The 22738-nt window shown below is 40.2% G+C and overlaps 1 protein-coding gene across 2 annotated transcripts in view; it reads left to right on the forward strand.

Annotated features, from left to right (window-relative positions):
- The window catches only part of KDM5A (lysine demethylase 5A), a 48989-nt gene that overhangs the window by 19801 nt on the left and 6450 nt on the right, over window positions 1-22738 (forward strand). The window contains exons 11-26 of one of the 2 annotated variants that reach the window (XM_088164650.1): window positions 785-966; window positions 2375-2537; window positions 3351-3470; window positions 4667-4861; window positions 4965-5146; window positions 5410-5534; window positions 5808-5958; window positions 8688-8805; window positions 11537-11892; window positions 12437-12575; window positions 13442-13621; window positions 15013-15174; window positions 16108-16659; window positions 17432-17575; window positions 20414-20573; window positions 21068-21288. In XM_088164650.1, coding sequence (XP_088020776.1) covers window positions 785-966; window positions 2375-2537; window positions 3351-3470; window positions 4667-4861; window positions 4965-5146; window positions 5410-5534; window positions 5808-5958; window positions 8688-8805; window positions 11537-11892; window positions 12437-12575; window positions 13442-13621; window positions 15013-15174; window positions 16108-16659; window positions 17432-17575; window positions 20414-20573; window positions 21068-21288 — 3150 coding nt within the window. The remainder of the gene's footprint in view (window positions 1-784; window positions 967-2374; window positions 2538-3350; window positions 3471-4666; window positions 4862-4964; window positions 5147-5409; window positions 5535-5807; window positions 5959-8687; window positions 8806-11536; window positions 11893-12436; window positions 12576-13441; window positions 13622-15012; window positions 15175-16107; window positions 16660-17431; window positions 17576-20413; window positions 20574-21067; window positions 21289-22738) is intronic. The other variant, XM_088164651.1, reaches the window with a different exon arrangement.

Consider the following 22738-nt stretch of genomic DNA (forward strand, 5'->3'; position numbering starts at 1 on the left):
AACAAGATCACTTAATTCTTCTAACTCACTGCAATATCTTTGTAGTGTCAGAGCAAAGGAAACAGCAGCAATGTCTGTCTGAGCTGAGGGTCTGACCAGTCCTTTCAGCAGCTAAGGGATATATCTAAAATTCCAATCTGTGCCTACAGCTTTTGTAAAAGTGGAAAGTAGGTTAATGCTAGAGCACAGCAGTGGGCTTTTAAGGCTGTCTGGATTATAATTTTTTTAACAAATTTTGTGTATTTGAAAGTAAAGGTGAGAGTGCTTAACAGGTGATGCTGTCCTCTCGATAATGAGTGAGTAGGAATTTCTCCCCTTGAGAAAACTTCCTAAAATAATCTATACAGTAGATGAACATCAAGTGCAGCATGGTAAAATGGATGTTAAAAAAGCTGAAATAATAACATGAGATTCAAAAGGTGCCCTATATTACTGAAGACTTCTGTCTTTAGTTCTTCTGCTGATGTTGCTGGTATTTTGTTCCACCAGAAAAGCATGAAACCTGCAGTCTTGTGGTGGGTCAGAAATCAAAACCTAAGTGTACAAGCCTTGATCCAAAGAAGATGGCCTGTGTTGAAATACTAAGGCTGCTATTAAAATCTTAGTGTGATTATTTGATGACTACAGTATTTAAGGAATTATTTCTGTTTTTGATGTTCCATTGTTGCAGGAAAAATCCTATTATCTACTATAGAAATGGATTGGCTGACGTTTTCATTTGTACTTTTCTGAAATTGGTGTCCTTATGTTCTTCTGATTTGTTCAAATTTTCTCCTTTTGGCAGGATTATGCTCTCTCTGGTTGGAACCTGAACAACATGCCCATTCTCGAGCAGTCAGTCCTTGCTCACATCAATGCAGACATCTCTGGCATGAAAGTGCCCTGGCTGTACGTGGGGATGTGCTTCTCCTCCTTTTGCTGGCATATTGAAGACCACTGGAGTTATTCCATCAACTACCTGCATTGGTATGGGCTGTCCTTTGTGCATCTACCTTAAACTGCCCTATTTGCTTTAGGAAGTTTGTAGTTCTAAGTGCCTCTGCACACTGAGGATGTTTGCCTGTGAAAAGCTAAATGTGCAGAGTATTCTTAGCTGTGGCTGATTGAAAGTGAATACAGATGCTTTTTAAAGCATTGTCCTGAGTTTAAGGCCAAGCATTCAATTAAGGCAAACTCAGGACAAGCATATTAGCACTTTGCATTGACTGATGAAATATTCTTTTGTGGCCAGCATTCCAGTGTCACCATAAAATTGTGCTTTACAGGATCCTATCTTTTTTAAGAAAGTTCGGTTAGAGCTGAGCTAAGAGGTCACTGCTTCCCTCCTTTATGATTTGTAGTTGGGATGTCTGTGTGCTAGAAGTGGAATCTGCTGTCTCATGGCTTCTAGAGGCATCAGAGCTGACTGTTCAGCAGCAGATCCACGTATACCAGAAATGCTCCTTGTAAAGAGAAATTTGAAATTCTGCGTTTTGGAACAATCCTGGAAGTTCCTGTCTTGGCCGGTCGGTGTGTGCGGCGTGCTGCCAGCAGGGGGCAGTGCAGCCCGCCGAACCGCCGGGACTGCTGCTCCCGGCTCCGCCTCTGGGATTAATAATAATAATTATAATAATAATAATAATAATAATGATAATTCTTAGGGCTGTGCCCCCCGTCGAGTGTTTCACCAGACTCCTGCTTTTACTGAGTAAAATAGATTTTTCAAAATAAATCTCAGCACTCTAGGTGCTAGGTAATGACAGCTCGTTTTAAGAAAGGACTGGAGTAGTGCTTGAGTAATTATTTGTTTAGTTTTGGTCCTGTTCATCTTTTTGTTTCCTCATACTAAAGTAAGCTATGTTATTTGGCATTTTTCATCTTAAAAGTCCAGTGGTTTTAGTACAGGTTTTTAGTAATTAGTTATGAATATCAGAGAGATTGCATGTGTTTTACTCCACTGGCTGGTATACTGTTCTGTTGGTTTTAGGAATATGACTACTCCAAGCCTAATTGAATGGAGGAGTACCATGATGTTTCTTAAACTGTAGCTGTGACAGCCAAGGTTTTGTTTAATAAACCTAGTTCCTTCCTTCTGAAGGAAACTAATTGCCCATTTTACCCCTTTGGAGCATGGTAAGTGACAATTGTCTTCCATGTTAGCCTTGTCAAGGCAAATCTACTGCCAGGTACGCTGAGAATTGTGTTGGAGTGTAACTGATTTTTCAGATTACACCTAGATTAAAAAAGGTCTTGAATCAACAAGCATCTTCTTCGGGATGTACTATTGTAAAGTGGCTCATGAGGACAGTGCTGCAGCTTGTGAGGTACTTTACAGCTGGGTACCACCATCACTTCCCTCTCACTTATGTTCATTCCTGTGCTTGTGTTTTGGTAGGGGAGAGCCCAAGACGTGGTATGGTGTGCCCTCTCATGCAGCAGAGCAGCTGGAAGATGTGATGAAGGAATTGGCTCCTGAGCTGTTTGAATCCCAGCCTGATCTCCTGCATCAGCTGGTCACTATTATGAACCCCAATGTGCTGATGGAACATGGTGTACCAGTGAGTAGCACACAAGCATTTTTTATATAAGCACTTCTATATGCTCTCTTTTTTTCATTCTCTGCCAGATTTGTATAACAATGGTTTGGCATACCTCTGAAGAATTTTTATGGTGGGCATTTGCATATTTGTTACTTACAGGGTGTTTTTTAAAGCTGTTTTCTAGACTCTTCCCTAGATTAACCAGGAAATTTAAATTGTAACAGAAGTGAGTGTGCCAAGCTTCCAACATAAAATACCTTCCAGAACAAGCATATGCTGTGTATTACACTTAATTTTTAATGAAAAAAATCCCTTCCCTTGTGTAACAGCTTGTTTTTCTGAAATGCCTTTAAAAGCTTTTGACAGTAAAATACTTGTCTTATGTTCATTAGAAATCTCAGCATTACAAAATGCTTTTCTGACCAAACAATTGACTGCAGACCTCTAAGCAGCAATCACTATCATTTGCTTTTGTCTTAGGATAAATTGCTTCCCTGGCAAATACCTCAACAAAGCAAAGCATAAAATTTTTTCCAGAAGCTTTTGCACTTTGTGGTACAGAGGATTAAATGATGATAGAGAAACATCCCTTTTGAGATTCATAAAGACAATTTTCAGCTCTTGGCTTATATATTCAACTCTTCTTGAAAAAGACTGTTAATTGAGTATTCATGTTAAGAAGGCAGAAACAATCCTTAGCACTGTTGGGATAGCTGTGTTGCCTATGGGGATCTATGGGCACAGAAAGTGGTGTTCAAACATCTTGTGCTTTTGTGTCTTAAGCTGTTGCATATTACATATTTTTTCTTTCCTTTATCCTCTCCTTTTTAGGTTTTCAGGACCAATCAGTGTGCTGGCGAGTTTGTTGTGACCTTTCCTCGTGCCTATCACTCTGGATTTAACCAGGGATATAATTTTGCTGAAGCAGTGAACTTCTGCACTGCTGACTGGGTCTGTTCTTTTGTATACATTTGCTGTGTGACCTCTGCAAGTGGTGTGTTAGTAACTTAACTACCTGAACAGTCTTTACAGTTAAATAGTGTATTTTATGTTTATAGTTCTTGGGACAGCAGTTAGAAACTGTGGGAAGTTTCCATTATACAAAGTAATTTTGGTGAGCATGTAATTTTAGGCAACTTCAAACTGAAACTTTGGGCACATGTTTTTCCTTTTAAATTGGTTAGCCAGAAACTGGCATCTCACAGTAGCTTTACCTAGTATTTCTGTGATGCCACTTTCTGAATTTCATATATGTCCATGTCCTGTCTTGAAGTACTGTTGTCATTTGAATGTTGGAGGTAGGCTTATAGCAGTCTTTGCTCCTCTTTGGTGCCAGCTCATTGTGCCTTTTAATCATAGTAGTGCTGTTCTAATGGCTGTGCCACATCAGTGCATAGCTCATGTGGATTGTTCAGCAAATTGTCAAAGGAGTGTTCTGTTACTATCTGGGGTTTACAATTGGAAGTTGTGATCTCATCTCTAGCTTCGTTTTTTAAACTACAAACGGAAATTTTAGCCCTTTTTCAGAGACTTTTATTCATTCATCAGAAAAATTGTCTGCAGGACTGGCAGTGTGTCAGGGCTCTTTTTTTTCCCCTCCAGCACTCATGATGTAATATATGTGTGTAGCCTCTGTGAAGAACTGCTTAACTTGCACCAGCCACGTGAAATTTCCTTTGCTTATGTAAAATGTAACCGAAAATGTGTGGCAAGTTCATTTAGCGTCTTTCTGCTTTAAAAGGCACAAAATGAGTGATAGCAATTTTTGTTTACTCTAGCTATCTTGCATTAAATGTCTGTGTCCAAGCATAGTAATATCCAGAGGGGAATGTATTCACCTTAGCATAGACCAGATGACCTCTCTTTGGTGCCAGTTTCTTGCCACTGGAAGTAAAAAGAGCTTAGGACAATTCTTAAACTTTTGTCTCTGAGTTAAGTGCATAAGGTTATGGAAGATGCCCCTCCCCAGCTTTGATACCCTCTTTGTCCTCATCTGTGACATGATTTAAGGTTGTTACAATTTTCTCTGTCCCATCAAATACAACTCTTAGTGTCAGTCTTTTCCCAGTTTTTGTCAAAGGAAGGAAAATGGGAGCTTAGAGATGATTTTTTTTATTTTATTTTTTTTTCTCCCTGGTTTTCTGTAGCTCCCCATTGGGCGTCAGTGTGTGAGTCACTACCGAAGGCTGGGACGTCACTGTGTTTTCTCCCACGAAGAGCTGATCTTCAAGATGGCTGCAGATCCAGAGTGCCTGGATGTTGGGCTGGCTGCCATGGTCTGCAAGGAGATGACTCTGCTGATAGAGGAGGAGACACGGCTGAGGGAGTCTGTTGTACAGATGGTGAGTAATAAGAGACAACCCTTTGCTTGCAAAAGAACTTTTGCTTCCCTCTCCCTCTGCTTGCATTAGAATTTTTGAGCAAGTGGCTGATTCTTTTTGTCAGGGGGTGTTGATGTCTGAAGAAGAGGTGTTTGAGCTGGTTCCAGATGATGAACGTCAGTGCACAGCTTGCAGAACCACGTGCTTCTTGTCAGCTCTGACGTGTTCCTGTAATCCCGAGCGCCTGGTGTGCTTGTACCATCCCTCTGATTTATGTCCCTGTCCCATGCAGAAGAAGTGTCTAAGGTACACAGGATTTTTTCTCTCCCTACTTTTCTTCCATATCTAATAGTTTGCTGTAGCCGAGTGACCAAATACATTTGGTCACGCTTTTTTCCTCCTTTATTTAAGGAGTGTTTTTATCCTCTTTGTTTCTTGGTTCCTAGGCGAACAGGGATTGTACATGTTTTGTTTTTCTGGCCTTGCTGTAGGTGGAAAAACTCAATATTATCAATATCTTGACTTTCATATGGACATTAATACTTCTGTATTTTTTTCCATACCTTCAGGTACCGGTATCCACTAGAAGACCTTCCCTCTTTGTTGTATGGAGTGAAAGTTAGAGCACAGTCTTACGACACCTGGGTCAGTAGAGTTACAGAGGCTCTGTCTGCCAATCTCAACCACAAGAAAGGTCAGACTTCTGTCATTCCTAATAGGATGTCCTGAAACTCCTACATGTATTCTGTGCTCTCATTTAATGAGAGAAATATTGTGTTTTATGTATTGGAAAAAAGAAATTACCTAGTGAAGGAGTGCAAGAGTGTAATGCAGATTAGCACTGTGCATTTCAAATTGAACTACCCTGTTGGAACCTTGATTACAGGGCATTGAAGCAATCTAAAAATCTCGGGTTTTTTGTTTTTTTTTTTTTTGCATACAAATTATTTATGTGCTCTTATTACAGATGTGATTGAGCTGAGAGTAATGTTGGAGGATGCTGAAGACAGGAAATACCCGGAGAATGATCTTTTCCGCAGGCTCCGAGATGCTGTGAAAGAAGCAGAGACCTGTGCTTCAGTAGCACAGCTGCTCCTGAGCAAAAAGCAAAAACACAGGTAGGACAGGCAGTTTTTCACTACTTTCCATCTGCCTCTTTGCTACTTTGTTGGACTGGGAAGAGTTAAAATCCCTGAGGTCTTACTGTGTGCAAGCTTCTTTTGCTGTTTCCTTTCCTTAGTGCTGTGACTTAGAGAGGTAGGGAGGGGTGGAGGCAGGTACAGTTGCACAAAGGGCCAAAAGGTGGACTTGGTTAGAATGTGATAAACATTCTGCTTTCAGCTGACTTATGTACTGAAATGTGAAATGCTTTGGAGAAGTTGCAAAGAGAGAGAAGAGACCAAAAACAGTCCACGGTTTGAGCCAATCTGTTACTTTTTGGGAAGGCCCATGGGAGGCAGTGATGTGTGGCTGAAAAGTAGTGCCTTGCCTCAGTGACTTGGGGCAGTGTAACTCCCTTGGTTCTCTGTGTTGCCTGCTTTGCCTGTGGTTGCTTCAGCATTACTCTGTCTCCTGGCCCTGCCCCAGCAGTCTGCTGGATGTGTTCCTTCTTCTGCTGTCATGAACTTTCAGGAGTTCTTCCTTCTATTCTGAATGTTTTCTGCACTGAATAAGAGTCCCATAGAAAATAACTGAATGGGGTGACTGTAATTCTTGTGGCAGCAGTTGTACAGTAAATTATGTAGCTTGCAGTTCCTCTGTTGAAGATAAGATTTGGTTTTGTAGTTGGTTATATGTCTTACATGTGTGGTTTCTGTGTATTAAGACATTTTGAGAGATTAAAAAGTAATTACCTTGTTAATTATGCCCAACTTTGCTACACATAACATTATGCATACACCATAATTGCTTGAATTTGAACACTAAAATGCTGGTTGCACCACAGATACAAGTGTTACAATCTGTTCTAACTGGAAAACTGTTACACAATAGAGAAGCATTTTTTTCTGTATTTGGAGGCTAAAGCAGGTTCTCCTGCTTGTTTTTTATTGCTTGTAGAGCCCCACTGCCACAGAAGTATTACTCACTTAGAACTCTGATCCAGATGAGGGAAACAGTATGACAGGGGTTGCATTGCTCTGTTCTAGTGGAGTTTAATTATTTTGGTAGCTCCCATGGTACTCCTGGTGTGGTGCTGCTTCTTCCTCTTCCTCCTGCTGTTGGAGTATGTCAGCCCTCTCCGAAAAGTCCTTCAGTTGCTGAGATACATATACATATATAAAGTTATGTTATATGTAAGAAGTAACTGTTGAGGTAGTTATTTGGAGGGTTTCCAGAGCTACCCCAAGAAAGACAAGGGGTAGAAGGATTTGGCAACTTTCAGTGTCATGTCTGATCTAAAGATAAAGTAATTTTGAGAGACAAAAAAAGGACTTGAATATACATTTGAGGGCTGCTGTATGCTAACCAAAAATATTCTACAAAATTGAGGTTTGAGTAAGGTCTTGAAACTTCTTTGAACTGTGCTAGGCAGTGTAATTATAAAGGTCACATTCAGCTGTAACATTTCTGTTCATATTTAACACCTGGATAAGGATCACACTTACAGAAAGGATAAGGTTATTAAAAAGCAAATTAAAAACAAGTGCTCAAACAGAGCAATTTGGCAGGTATTAATGCAGCAATAAACTCCTAGTCAAATGTAGCAGAAGAAAATCTGCTCCTTATCCATCTCATTATGAATAAACCCAAAAAATTGATGATGTATAGCTGTGAAGTTCTGCCCAGAATTCTGTTTCTAAATCTCTACCTTCTCCTGGAAGTTGCTAGTTTCCACAGGCAGATAGTTTTACCTTTTTGTGCAGCACCTCATGCTGTGGCAGTCTGTGGCTGGACTAGTACCAAAATGCCAGTGTGACATTGCTGAATGTCCCTGCCCTAGCTCTGTCCCTTTGGAGCCCTCTACCCCGTTTGCCCTCACTCACAGGGATTTTGGGGGCACAGCAGGTCTACAGCCACTGCTCCTCCTCACTGTCTGTTGGAGCAAGTCAATGCCTGCAGGATTCTTTTTTCCCCTCTGAGGTGTGTAATTATGTTTGATCATTAATCTAAATTTTCCATTTACAATTGTATGTTAGGTCCATAGCATAAGATAGAACTTGCTTTCTTTACTATTTCTGCAGTATTAAATTAGCAGGGAACAGCTCTTCAGTATTGGAAATCTGTCATACTCGGGGAGTTGTGCCTGCCAGTGATCTGTACACCAAGTATTTAATTTGTGCAGTGTGTCACTTTGAAGTGTTTTACTCCATTCAGTGGGCTTGGTGCACTTGCTTCGAGTGATATTTAGTGGAAATGTCTTTGCAGAACCTGTCCCAATGAATATCAGTCCTCTGTTGCAAGGTCAGTTTCAGCAGTTTTCTGGCTACAAGAGAGAAAGCACCAGAAAATGAGACTTGTGTTCAGAGCTTGTTGCTGTTACATATCTCAGACTTCTTGGCAGTGCCTGGCATGGCAGTCAACTTCCTGAGCTGCCTAAAGCAGACTTTTTGGGGTATATTCTTCTATTTGTAACAAACTCAGTTTGAAACTCACCTAGACAGTTGTACCACTGAAGGGCAGGGTAAATAATCCTCAAGGGGCTTAGGAGAATTGTATTAAATTTTGTTTTCAGGATTTTGGAATTCTTGTTCAGTCTGAGTTACGTTTTTCTTTTTGAGTTCTTAAGTGATGAAATGGTTTTGGTAACTTCTCAGTAATCTCGATAGATAATTTCTGTCAGTGTGAATAAATCCAAGGATCATCATCTGATCTCTCACCTAATATTTAATTATGCCCATTTGTACAGCAGAGTGAGCCAAGACAGTGGAAGGACACGAACCAAGCTGACTATGGAGGAGCTTAAAGCATTTGTGCAGCAGCTGTTCAGCTTGCCTTGTGTTATCAGCCAGGCCCGACAAGTAAAGGTGAGATTGCATCTGCTCCTCTGATACTGCTGTGCCTTTTACTTTGTTCTGGTTTTGTGGTACTGTGTTTTTTTTAAACAGGTAATTTTGCCTGGTGTAGAGGATTGAAAGCTTCTGATGTAAAGCATATGTGCACTTTTTTCAAGGTACCTGGTGCAACAGGCATTGTCAGATGTGATGGTGCAGCTAAATGAAGATAAAAGATCCCCTTTCCCTGTCACTGTCCAGGCAGCCCAGTTCTAAATCTCTGAAGCAGTTACTCTTATTCCATCATCATTAATGCTTTCTGTAGAGGTGAAGTTTCTGGCTAAATCCTCACCTTTATATGTTTTTGTAGGAACCTCTCAGGGTTACATTGGTGTGCTTTTTCAGGGCAGCAGGAAAGCAGTGCCATATTCAGTTATTCCATAAATGCATCTCAGCCTCACTTTCCAGGCTACAGCCCTCTTGATCTGTATGCCTAGCCTACATTTCTTGCCTTTCATATATATCTTTGCACCTGTCTGTGAATGAATCTAGACTAATAAGTAATCCAGATCATACTGATTCCCCTGGCTGCTATTACCATTTATCATTCTGGCACTCTGCATCATAGCAAGTGTTTTCAGCAGCAGCCTTAATTTGTTTGTGTCACTGGTGATGAAATACTGAACAGTATTTTACCTACTAACCAACTTGTAGAAAACTCCTTAAAAAAACATCCTTAATAAAGATTATTTGCCTAGAGAAATGCTTCCTGAGATGTATGTTAATCACTTATTAACCTGCATGCTCTGCTTGTACAGTTTTACAGGTGTTGCAAAGTATTAGATAAAGGGCCTAAAATCCTGAACATTACTGTAGGTGCAGCTGCTGCTACATAGCCAAACATACAGTTTAAAAATAAGGGAGATTTTTTTAGAAGGCCTCTTTTCCATAAGTGTTTGTCAGTATTTATCCCTCCATTCATGAATTTGTATGAGCTTTTCTATGATAATTCAGCGTTGATAAGAAAGACATTATATTGGAATTCTTATTATTTACATAATATTGTTTTTTTTTTTTTTTCTGAAAACAATTTCCTTCATGGTGCTCTAGCACGCAGGTTTGCCAGGCTTGTTGATGCTGATCTTTGTCCTTCAGAGGAGTTCTTCAACCACTTTGTCAGCATCTAATAAAGTGGAAAGTGCTTTCTCATCCTCATATGATAGGATGGTTTTAGTTTACTTCTTTCCACATACAACCTAAAATTACTTACTAATATTTATTAATGAAATTTTATCATCATCAGTTAGGTAGACATGAATGATTGTTCCCCAAAGGGCTTTTTTGTTTTTAATGTATTTAAAACCTGTTTCTTATTAAAACATTCATTGATGAGAGGGCTGCAGGCATACAATTAACTCTTAGCAGTTTGAGCTTGTATTTTTGTCTACTACCTTTTCCCAACTAGTTGGTCTTCCCCTACCCCTCAGCATTAGGAATCTGGTTCTAGTTCAAGTACTCTGGCTATGCATGTTCTTGAAGCCTCAGCATAATCACTAGTCAATAAATAAATATTATTATTTTACTGATTACAAACTCTAGTCTTTTCGTTTCTGAATGAAGTCAGATAATGATCATTTTGCCTAAGCACTCACTAGCTTTTAGCATGGCATTTGAATGCAATTATCCATCCTAATGAATAGCAAAATAATTGTCACATTGGAGGATGAGTATTTTCTAACACAAAAGGCATTGTAATTATTAAACTGTAATAATTTACTGTTGCCACTATGAAGTATTTAGAGTATGTTCCCTAAATCAAAATCTTTATAAAATAGATATTGTTCTTTCTTATAAATGCCTTCTGATTTCCAGACAGTCATGGGAAGCAGCATCAGCCAAAAAGGGCAGTAAACTAAGGGTTAGGAAATGCAGGGTTTGCTCCTCATTGTGCCATCAGCTTGGCTGTCAGAAATGCCTGTCTTTTTGTAAGAGACTTGGGGGTGAATCAATTGAGTGTGTGCTGGTTGAATGTCCTTGAATGAATCTCCTGCAGAGATTCTTTCCTGTCTGTTTGCTGTCTTTGATTTTTTTTTTTTTCATTGCAGTGCCAAAGCATGAGGATGAGGACAACTGCAGCAGTGCAGTTGGATTTCTGTGAAATTGTCTCCTTTAATATGAGGGTTTTGCATTTTCATTTCTTTCTTTAGTGCAACAAAGCCCTGATGCTTATAAGTGGTGATCCTGCTTTAGGGAATATTACTTTCAAACTTCACCATTTTTATTTTCATGACCTGTGGTATTCATGTTCTTATACATCTCTGGCTTATTATTTCTCCTCAGCATGTTTTTTTCTGCTTTATGTTGCTGTCATTACTGTAATGCTCCTGACACTATTGAAATGATGACCTGTTTGCAGAAGTCCCTCTCCTTCCCACTATTTTAAAACTATCATTGACTGGGCAGCACTGTTCTGTTTTGTTGGCAGCTGTTGTCATTTGCAGTTGTACTATTTTAGGTGCAGAGTTTGATGCAACTAATATGCCTAGGGTATGAAACATTTGGCCATCAAATAAATTTAGATGGTCTGTTACTTAATTTCTGTCAAACTTGATGGCTTCTGACAGCTAGCTGGCATTGTGTGTAGAAGCTCGGACTGGTGATGTGATCACATACAAATTCACAGCTGACTGATCCCTCAGTTGGATTTTCTTTAGGATTCTGTGAGTGTTGTTTCCTAATTGATTTGTACTGTATGTTCCTTCAGAATCTGCTCGATGATGTGGAAGAATTCCATGAGCGTGCTCAAGAAGCTATGATTGATGAGGTCCCAGACTCTTCCAAGCTGCAGGAATTGATAGACATGGGCTCTGGCCTTTATGTTGAACTTCCTGAACTGCCAAGGTTGAAGCAAGAACTGCAGCAAGCACGGTGGCTGGATGAGGTGAGGTCCACCCTCTTGGATCCCCAGAGGGTCACCCTGGATGTGATGAAGAAGCTGATTGACTCTGGTGTGGGTTTGGCACCACATCATGCTGTAGAAAAAGCTATGGCTGAGCTTCAAGAGCTGCTCACAGTCTCAGAGAGGTGGGAGGAGAAGGCCAAGGTCTGCCTGCAGGCCAGGTGAGTTTTCCAAACTGTTCTTAGAGGTCACACACTTCTGTGTTTCTCATCCTCTTTTGAGAAGTGTGGTGAAAAGTTGGGTACTTGAAGCTGTAGTTGCCTTTCTTATTTTGTTGGACTTTTTTTTTTTTTTTTTTTTTACCTTCCAGCAGTTAGATTGCTCAAGAGTTGGATTTGAGATTGATGAATTGCAGATGTGTTGATTCTCTGTCATGTTGCACAGCAGCAGGAGGCTGAAGCTGTGGGTGTTGCTGCTGTCTTTGCTATTCATCCCCCTCAACAGAGAACCCTGACTATGCTACCAACATGAGACAGCTTTCTTGGTGTTTAGGGGTTGTTCTGCTGTGCCCTTGTGAGCTTGATTATGCCAAGCCCATCAGCTTTCTCACCTCCTGCTATTTGCTAACCAGTAGCACCCAGCATAGAGCCATGGTATCCTGCACTGCAGTGTAGTGATGAAGTGTCATCCCCAGCCTGTCAAATTTATGGCTTTAGATGACTGGCATTTTGAGAGAAGGCTGGAATTGGGTTTTTCTTGCTCTAGACCACGCCAAAGTATGATGGCTCTGGAGAGCATCGTGAATGAAGCAAAGAACATCCCTGCTTACCTGCCCAATGTGCTGGCACTGAAAGAAGCCCTGCAGCGAGCTAGAGACTGGACAGCCAAAGTGGAGGCCATTCAGGTAGGGGTTACAGCAGGGACTGGAATCTGCTGCTTGCACATCTTTTATTTAGATGTATCCTTTACTCCTAGCACCTCTCCTCACAGAGGTGGCCTGAAGAGAAGCCTTGCTATGGCTCTTAAATGTTCTTACCGGAGCTTGTGTACTTGATTTTCTTTTTGTGCATTTGTTTCCCCACTGGCTATGCAATTTCTGTTTCTCTTCCTTTTGTGCATTTCAGAGTGGATGTTAAAAGCTAGCAAATTCGTTATGATACGGTTTTTGGTTTTGGAACTGTTAAATGTGTTGTCACTGGAGATATTTAGCTGCAGAAGAGGATGCTCTCAAGTTTTCAGTTTTGGATCTGGCTGTGGAATTTTTTTTTTGTTTTTTCCCTAAAATGTTGTAAGATTTAATGGCACTGGTGGCCAGAATTTCCTGAAAGAGATGAATTAATTCAATAACTTCCCCTTCTACTGGTCTACATACATAACTTGATCCAGAGTTGAGTGATATTTCTGGGTGCTGATCACTGAACTAGAACTGCATATCTTGTACCAGGTACTTGTTGGGAGTTGAGGTGAAAATCCCAATTGATTTCACATTATCCCCTATACAACTCTTGCTGTTAGACAGCATTTAGGTAAGTGTCTGGAAATGGAAGTTTCTTACTCACTAAGCCAGCTGACCATGTCAAAATGACTGTTAAAATAAAAGCCGTATGAGAGAATTATTTAAAAAAACAGTAGCTTGAAACACTGCCCTTCTTTCCTTTCCTACGGAACTCTATTTTATGCAATGACAAAATAGTGTATGGCTAGAAATTAGGCTGGCACCTGATCTAATGGTGGAATCGTTGGCTTAGAAAAAATTTTCTTTCACCCTAGAATGGGAGCAACTATGCATACCTGGAGCAGCTGGAGAGTTTGTCTGCCAAAGGCCGCCCCATCCCGGTGCGCCTCGATGCCCTGCCCCAGCTGGAGTCCCAGGTGGCTGCAGCTCGTGCCTGGAGGGAGCGCACAGGAAGGACCTTCCTCAAGAAGAATTCCAGCTACAGTCTGCTACAGGTGAGCAATACGTGCTTCCATGTCAAAAGAAGACATTTGTCAGGCAGAAATTGGTCCTGAGGGCTCTCAGTTGTCTGGAGGGAAGAGCTGGTTCAGTTACGCTGGATTACAGTTGCTTTTCAGAATAGAACATAATTTCAGCTGTTCTCAGGTAAAAGGAATCAAAAACATAATCAAAAAGGTTAGTCCTGGTCTATGTATAGACAGCCCCATCTCTTGCTTCTGAAGGAAGAGGGAAAGTAAAACATTTTTTTGTTCATTGAAGAAATGTAGGCCTGAAATGGACAGAGACCTATCTCAAATGGATGTTTTCACTTGGCTCACTATTTAAATGTTAAGAAAATAGACCAGATACTTTATAAACAGTTTAACTATAAGAAAAATTGCTCAGCTACTCTTTATTTCACTTCAGTGGATGTAGTGACTGTCCTTGTTTTAATAAAAATCAATCATGTGTTTGAAGATCTATCATATCTACTTGACAGGCTTCCCTTTTCTAAGGAAAACAGTTCTGGTTCAACTGCATTCTCAGAGGCTGTATTTTTCATTAATTCTCTGCAGTTTGTCTTCACTTTCAGTGAGATGTCCAAATCCTGACAGAATCCCTACTCTCTGACTTTCCCTAGTGTCATGTGAAGTGCAGTAATTACATCTTGTATCTCCAAGTGTTCTGATTTTTAATGTTTTCCAATGGGATTTTCCCTATTGCAACTGCATCACACTAATTTTTGTTCACTTTGTGATACACTCTAGATACAGCTTCTTCTCTATATTCTTCTGCCAAACTAGTTATTTAATATGTTCTGGTTTTGCATTTTCCTGAATGTAGCAATTTGAGCTTTTCTATATTGAATTTCATTTGCTAGGTTTTATATTTAAGTATGCATTCTAACTAGTTATGATGACCTAGAGCTTTATTCTTGTTCTTAAAAGTGCTTTTCAACCTCACATATTAAAAGGCTTATAGCATACTTTTAGGGGTTTTTCAGGCACCAAATTGCTGATGTAAATATGAAATATTAAGACTTGATTGATAAAAGCCCTTGAAGTGCATGTTGAACTATGGATGTCTAACTGCATGTAGTATTTTGGTTAACTATATGCATGATGGTGTAATCTGAATAAAGTCTGTAATTTAATCAGAAAACACACAGTGGCTTTCAGTTTGACCTGGCATGTCACTGGTTGCTGATGACATTGCAGTTCTGTAACGATGAGGTTACTTCTCTCCTTATCTGTTTATTCTTTTTTTTTCCTAGCATTAGTCGACAGGTATCAAAGGAGTTAGATTGCTGAGCAGTTCTTGTTCCCTGTTGTCACTGTTGTCATTCTTTGTTGGGATGTCCTGGGCATCCTTGGCTCTGACAGGATAATTTCCTTGGTGGTTGCAGGTTCTGAGCCCACGGACTGATATCGGTGTTTATGGGAGCAGTAAGAACAGGCGGAAAAGGGCCAAGGAGTTGATGGAGAAGGAAAAGGAGAAAGATCTTGACTTGGAATCCCTGAGTGAACTGGAGGATGGGCTGGAGGAGGCCAGGGATGCTGCAGCTGTGGTAAGGAGCAATGAAAGGTGGTGGTTCCTGCTGTGTGGGCTTAAGTCATCTCTAATTGTAGAAATTCTAGGGAAGAACTGATAAATGAATTTCATTGAAAAAGATACCTCATAGTATGGTGTTTGACACAAGAATGTAGTTCAACTTTAATTGCAGTAAAAGTAGAGGGAAGCACAGTTCAGAGTGTAACTGCTGGTATTTAATACCATTGGATATGTCTAAGACTTAAATGCTCTTGGGTTACTATCTGTAGCTGCTCATCTAACATTTATTGAAATGATGTGGAAGTAATGAGATGCAATTCTGTCTTGACCAGCACCAGCCTGCAAATTCTTGGTCATGGACACTGGGCCGAGGGCAATGTTATATTTGGTTCCTCTTTTTTTGGAGGATATTCATGCTGCTTATCAGAAGAATTTGCTGTCATCTGGCTGCTCTTTCCCTGGGAACAAAGAAAATTTATGCAGGGCCATTAGTATGGCTTATACACAATCTATTTTACTGTAGTATGCTTGAAATATAATTACCTGAATGGAAACATTAAGGAAGTGCAAGTTGCTTCAGAAAATGTGGTCACTCAGATGCTTCTGAGACAATGCTCAGCTCCATTGTCTCAGTAAACAGATGAATGGAACAGATTCTGACCTCTTCTCTGGAGTCAAAACCTGTTCTTCTGGTGGCCTTACGACAGATTTAATTATGAACCTCAGAAACTTTGTAGATATTGAGAAGGTTAAAGTTTGCATAGCATCTCTATTAGAAGGACTCTAGGGAGTAATGGACAACTGAGGAGGAGGTATCTTAGATGAAGTTTTAATTAGATCACACAGTTGCTAAATTTTGGCTGTTTTGTTTCCTTTTCGTGTGTTGCCAATAAAATGAAATCTCCCTTAGCTGTGAAGGTCATGACACGTTTCTGTCCTTGCTGGGCAGGTGGCTGTATTCAAGGAGCGGGAGCAGAAGGAGATTGAAGCCATGCATGCTCTCAGGGCAGCCAACCTGGCCAAGATGACCATGGTGGACCGAATCGAGGAGGTCAAGTTCTGCATCTGCCGCAAGACCGCCAGCGGCTTCATGCTGCAGTGCGAGCTGTGCAAGGACTGGTTTCACAGTGGCTGCGTGCCCCTGCCCAAAACCAGCTCTCAGAAGAAGGGCTCCAGCTGGCAGGCCAAAGAAGTGAAGTTCCTGTGTCCCCTGTGCATGCGCTCCCGCCGGCCGCGCCTGGAGACCATCCTGTCCCTGCTGGTGTCCCTGCAGAAGCTGCCTGTGCGCCTGCCCGAGGGGGAGGCCCTGCAGTGCTTGACAGAGCGAGCCATGAGCTGGCAGGACCGAGCACGGCAGGCCCTGGCCACCGACGAGCTGTCCTCTGCTCTGGCCAAGCTCTCCGTGCTCAGCCAGAGAATGGTGGAGCAGGCAGCTCGGGAGAAAACGGAGAAGATCATCAGTGCAGAGCTACAGAAGGCAGCAGCTAACCCCGACCTGCAGGTAGGGATGGGAATATCTCCCTATTCCCTCTGCTTGCCTGATTTCAGTGCCTTGTTTTTCTTGGAGAAGCATAGGGGAGAGGGGAGGGCAGTGAAAAGCTGAGGACTACACATGGTAAAACTTCTTACTCAGTTCAGTGCTCCCCAGGTTTTGGCTGGCTTCTGTTGGATGCGTTGCTGCTCCAGGAGCAGCTTTGTTGCTCTGTACTCACTGTCAATAGCAACTGCTGAAGATGCTTGTAAGAAACATCAGGTCAGCTGTAACAGCTGGCTGTAGGCCTCAAGATGTGTAAAACAGTTGCTACTTTGGTGTCCAAATTCCATTTTCCTCTTGACAGAATCCAAGGTCTCCATATTTATAATTTCTTGTGGATTATCATTCCCAGTCATTTGGTGTCTTGTTAGTAAATTGCAGCAAGGAATGTAGTCAAGCATTGATAATTCCATAGCAGACGTCTTCACCTTGAGTGTGAGGTCAGGTCATGCTGTGGTGAAGAAGCTGTAATTTGTAGCACTGAAGAGCAGTATCTAGATCTTTCGAGTCATTATTAGTAAATAACAGGCAATCAGAATCTAACAAAACCTTTTACTTGGATATTTCGCTATCTTTTTTCACACCTTGCTGTAACTGGTCTCTCTTGTGATGTCCAGGCAGTTTTCCTCAGGCCAAAAGAACCACTGTTTTCTTTGTTAATAACTTTTGAGGTTTTTACAGATTTTTTTCCTGGAAACTTTATTGTTTCATTTCCATATTCCATTTTTTTTTCTTTTAGGGACACTTGACAAGTTTTCAGCAGTCAGCCTTTAACAGAGTGATAGGGAGTGTGTCCTCATCCCCACGGCAGACTTTGGATTATGATGATGAAGAGACAGATTCTGATGAAGACATCAGGGAGACATATGGCTATGACATAAAGGTAAGTAATCCAGAGCGATTTGTTTGCATGGAATTAATACAGAGCACCTGTCTTTCATTAATCCTTTTTTTTTTCAGAATATTTATTGTATCTTAAACTGTCCATGTATATGCTGCCCTAGCACCTGTGGCAGAAGAGGTACTTCTTGATTTTTATCTGATTGTCCCCATTCTCTGATCTATTATCAAGTTTTGCAATGTTTTTATGCAAAATTTCCAAAGTCCTGTTTGAATTTCAAAAGGTGCCTTTTAATGCTGAGGAAAAAGATGCACTTATGAAGGGATTTGTATTTATAACACCCTGGAGGATGAACATTTTCTTTATGCCCATTCAGAGATACCACAAGTCATAAATACAAGTATCTGTATGGAGAGCTCTTGAAAAGTTTTTGCTACAGTAAAAAGATTAGCCTTCAAAAACTGCATGCTGTGTAAGAAGTTGATGTTTTCATACCTTTCTCTTCATTGAGTCCTTGTATAAAGGGGGTACACGTGTTCCATTTTGGGGTGTGTAATTTTTTGAGACAAGATGTCTGGATCATGTTGTAAAATCAGTGTCTGGATTCAGTACAGAAATTGTAACTGCAGTTAATTTATTGAATTGTTTTATCTAGAGAAGAACTTCCATGAGAAAAGGCAGTTGTGGAGAAAAATATTTGTTTTCAAAGTATTGAAATGTCCTTTTGAAATACCACAGTTTCTTCTTGAGCAGTGTTTCTTTTTAGTGATAGTATCATCTCTGCCTTAAAAGATGCTATCTTAAGAGACATGTAAATTCTGCTAAGGCAGATACTTTCATTTATGGAGGGGCAGCTCATTCTCCAGGTATGATTTGCTGTAATGTCATATTTTTAAGTGTTTTGTTTCTCAGCAGCCTGATGCAAATACAAAGATTTGTCTTACAGTCCCCTCTGAAATGCCAACAAGAATACATTGCTGTTGGGTGCTACAGCTTTTAATTAATTTAGTTTTATATATAAAAGTAATTCCCAAAGCTTTCTTTGCATCAGGAGTCTTAATAAAGCATTTCTGGAGGATGTGGCATTTTCTGAGGCTGTGATAAAACATATGTCAAGAAAGATGGAATATGCTTGCCAGGATCTCAGGGTTTTACAGTAGCATAATTTCATTTGTTTAATAATTTTGTCATAATTTAAAAATCTTACTTAACCCTTTTTGGATGTTCATTGTATGTAATTGTAGAAACCTAAAAATAAAAAATCTGTTTAAGCAAAGCTTAACAGAAATGTTTTCTGTTAGGTAAATTAATATGATTGGAATAGAAGACAGATTTTCAGGCAACCAATCAAATTCTTCAGTTATACACTAGGAGAAGCAAGATTTAAAAACAACTCCAAAACAAAAAACTCAAACCCAAAGTTGATCAGAATTTAATTATTTTTATACTGTTGACTTTTAAGGGTTGGGTTTTTTTCAGTTTTTGCTACATAGGCGTGTTCTAGTGTGTTGAACAAAAGATACAGATTATTATGCATCGTGTATGAATTTGCTCTTGTTGTGGACCCTGCAGAAATAATCCTGAATTCCTAAGGATCCATGGACTCTATTTTGAAAACCACAGTCTCTGGCTTGTCAAGAGCACAGTTGTTACAAAATTAGATAGGAAAATATGATCTGTTTGATTATATTATATGTCTCTTAATTAAAACATGGTTCTTGCCAGTAAATCTTTGTTAGGAGTGCAAGAGCTATATTTTTCGTAAGATTTGTTCCAACAGACACATTCACTGGTTAAATCACCTATAATTTGTTTTCATTTTTTGTTCTTGTATTTTTTCTCATCTCTTTGCACTGGTATTGCCTATGGCCACTAATGATGATTTTTTAAAAATCGTTTTACATGTTAGCCCTGAACTTCCATTAATGTAGTATGATAAAATGCCCATAACAAGATAGATAACAAGATATATCTACCAAGATATAAACTCTTTACAGTGTAGAGAGAAATGCCTTCCTCTTTCTGAGTGTATTTATTGTACCTTTTCATCCGGACAATTTAAATTTGAACTTCCCACTTATAGTTCTGTACAGAAGTCATTAGTTTGTACATCACTTTCTCTTGAACATGCAGCTGAAGGCCACAGGAAGAGACAGGGATTACCATTCTAAACTGCTTTAATGTTGTGAAATGACAGTGTCTTGCCCAATACCTTGAGCTGTTCAGTGTCTTACTCAACACACTGAGCTGAGCACAAGCCAGTGCCATCATTACTCTGTTCATGGAAATATTAATGACAAAGAACTCAAGAAACACTCTTCTTGCAGTGTTTGCTCCTAAGTTAAGCTGATTTAACACTGCTGTAAAAGTACTGATCCCAGGGCAGTGTTTGACTGCCATTATATTGATATTTGTTTCTGTGCTGGAATGCCATTTTTCTTCCATACCTCTAAAATCTTAAATAATTTCTTTCTGTAGTCACTGTATTTTACTCAGCATACCTCTGCTTTGAGGAAAATACAAATCTTTACGGGCTTGCAGTCAGACTTTTCAAGCAAAATAATAAATTATGTAGGCTAAGAGAAAGCCTCTTTTCATCATGTTGACTTCTGAAGACCATATTTAAGGGACTGCTGAGTGAGGAAACTTGTCAAGTGTTTTTCATGCACTAGCTGTAAATATACTGACCTATCTCCATAGTTCCTCTATTCATCCACCATTTAAGTAGGGATATAATTTTTACCTTTCTTGGTATCTCTGAAGGAGTCCTTTGGAGAGGGACTTTAGGAGCAGCAGACTGCTCAGTCTTAGTAGAATTTACTTTGAAGTAGGTGTTTTCTGGATTCAGATGTTGCATGTTTTCTGTGGGTCTTTTTTCAGGACAATGCCAGTGTAAAATCTTCCAGCAGCTTGGAGCCCAATTTGTTTTGTGATGAGGAAATCCCCATTAAGTCAGAGGAGGTGGTGACACACATGTGGACTGCTCCCTCCTTCTGTGCTGAACACGCCTATTCCTCTGCTTCTAAAAGCTGCTCTCAAGGTATTTGCTTTTGTATACATTGAGACAAAATTAAGCAGATAACCAGGATGAGCAGTCAGTGAGGAGTGGAACTGCTGTGTTATCCATGCCAGTTGTGCAGGATATGTTGTCTGGAGGTACAGCAAAGTTAAATTGCAGTTAGTTTCCTGATATTTGATATATAAACCTATGCCAATGTGTTCTGGTTGTTCATGTTTCCCACCTTAAAATGTTGTAAAAATTTTCTTTTGGGTTTTATCTCTTCCTTTTATCTTTATGTGGCTTTTCCTGGGGAGATTTAGATTGGATATTAGGAAAAATTTATTCACTGGAAGGGTGTTCAGGCGCTGGAACAGGCTGCCTGGGGAAGTGATGGAATCACTGTCCCTGGAATTGTTCAAAAGACACGTGGGTGTGGCACTTGGGGACATGATTTAGTGGTGGGCTTTTAATCTTAGATAATCTTAGAGGTCTTTTCCAGCCTTAATGATTCTGCCTTGGCTCCTGCCTGAAAGGTTCTAGCACACCAAGGAAGCAGCCTCGGAAGAGCCCACTGGTACCTCGCAGTTTGGAGCCCCCTGTCTTGGAGCTGTCACCTGGAGCAAAAGCTCAGCTGGAAGATCTGATGATGGTAGGAGATCTGCTGGAGGTATCCCTGGATGAAACTCAGCACATCTGGCGGATTTTACAGGCCACTCATCCACCCTCTGAGGAAAGGTTTCTTCATGTCATGGAGGTGGGGAATGTGAAGAGATATTCTGGTGTGGAACAAAAATCCCACCACGTTCTGTTGGGGGTTTTATATAGATATGATCTTGAATAATTGAGTGCTTAGTTGCTTGTCATGTTTGGATTTCACCTGGAGGGAGTAGTAGTTTACAGAGAATAACAGAATAAGTGATCCAGTTCTTGATCACTCATGCCATAGCACTGTCCTCCACAGTTAACCATATTTAGAACAGTTTTCTCAAGTAGTTCCATGTGCAAACCTTATTTTAAAGGATAACAGGTTAAGGGAGGAAACACTTCTTGATTATGCCTGCAAACAGCTAATCTGCAGAAGAGTTACAGGAAGCATTTAGGAAGGTGAAAAATGACACTTATATAACATGATGCTTGTATCCTACTGAACTTTTTTACTGGGGAAAACATGTTTTGATAATGCAGACAATAAGATTCCTGTTCTCCCTCAAAATAACATAGACAGACATAGCAATTTTTCGTTTTTTTTATTGATATACTGTGAAGATGTTGCTTTGCTCAGCTGCCAGTGGATCAGGCAGGTTTCATCTGCTGACTCTGAGGTCGAGTCAAAATCACTTTTCTACTGATGCAGAGGGCAAGGGATGTGTGCAGGAAGAGAAGATCAGCTGCTGGGTTGAAGAGCTTGAGTGGAACCCATTTTTTGTCATCTGTCAGCTGCAGTTAGGGGTCAGTTTGACCATATGTAGCTATGGATTTTATGATGGCTTGTTGGGGTACTGAGCTGCACAGGAAGAACATCAGATGATGGTTCTTCCTTGGCTTTTTGGTGGTGTGCAGTAATACAAGATGGAAGGTTGCATGCTGTGAACAGTGAGGTAAGGTGAACATACTGCTTGGTGTCTCATTTTCTGCCTGCCATCCATAGACAGTGGGTGAGTTAAAGTGTTGCCAAACTGCATCAGTTAAAAGTGTGGAGTATAAAACTGCCCCTGCCTCCCAAGTACTGCTGCTTTACCACCTTTCAGCCCAAGTACTACATAAGCTTAATGTTCTTTCAGTGTAATGGTGTTGGCAGGAAGTTGATTGAAGAGCAGTTTGAATGCCAGAAAATAACAATTTATAAATAATAAGCCAGACTGTTATATTAATAGTTATATTAATAGTTAAGCAAAGCTTTTTTCCGGGGGAGTGGGGTAAGGAGTGTAGATTGTGTGTGCATGTTACATTTTCTGGTTAACCTTTATGAATACTTGCTTGACCAGCACTGCCCATTTTGAATTGAACATATTCTATGTCTATTTTCATACAAAATAAGTAGACTTCTGTGAAATAATCTTGAGAGGATTTTGTTTTGGGTGGAGTAGCTATATTAAGTAATGTACAGTAAACAGTCTCTTACTGGCTTGTAGTATGTTTCTTAATCTATTAATAATTAAGGTTAAAGTATATAGCTGCATTGACTGAAATCAAGTCAGTCCTGT

The sequence above is a fragment of the Sturnus vulgaris genome, chromosome 5 (assembly GCF_052056855.1).
Source record: "Sturnus vulgaris isolate bStuVul1 chromosome 5, bStuVul1.hap1, whole genome shotgun sequence".
Classification (NCBI taxonomy): Eukaryota; Metazoa; Chordata; class Aves; order Passeriformes; family Sturnidae; genus Sturnus; species Sturnus vulgaris.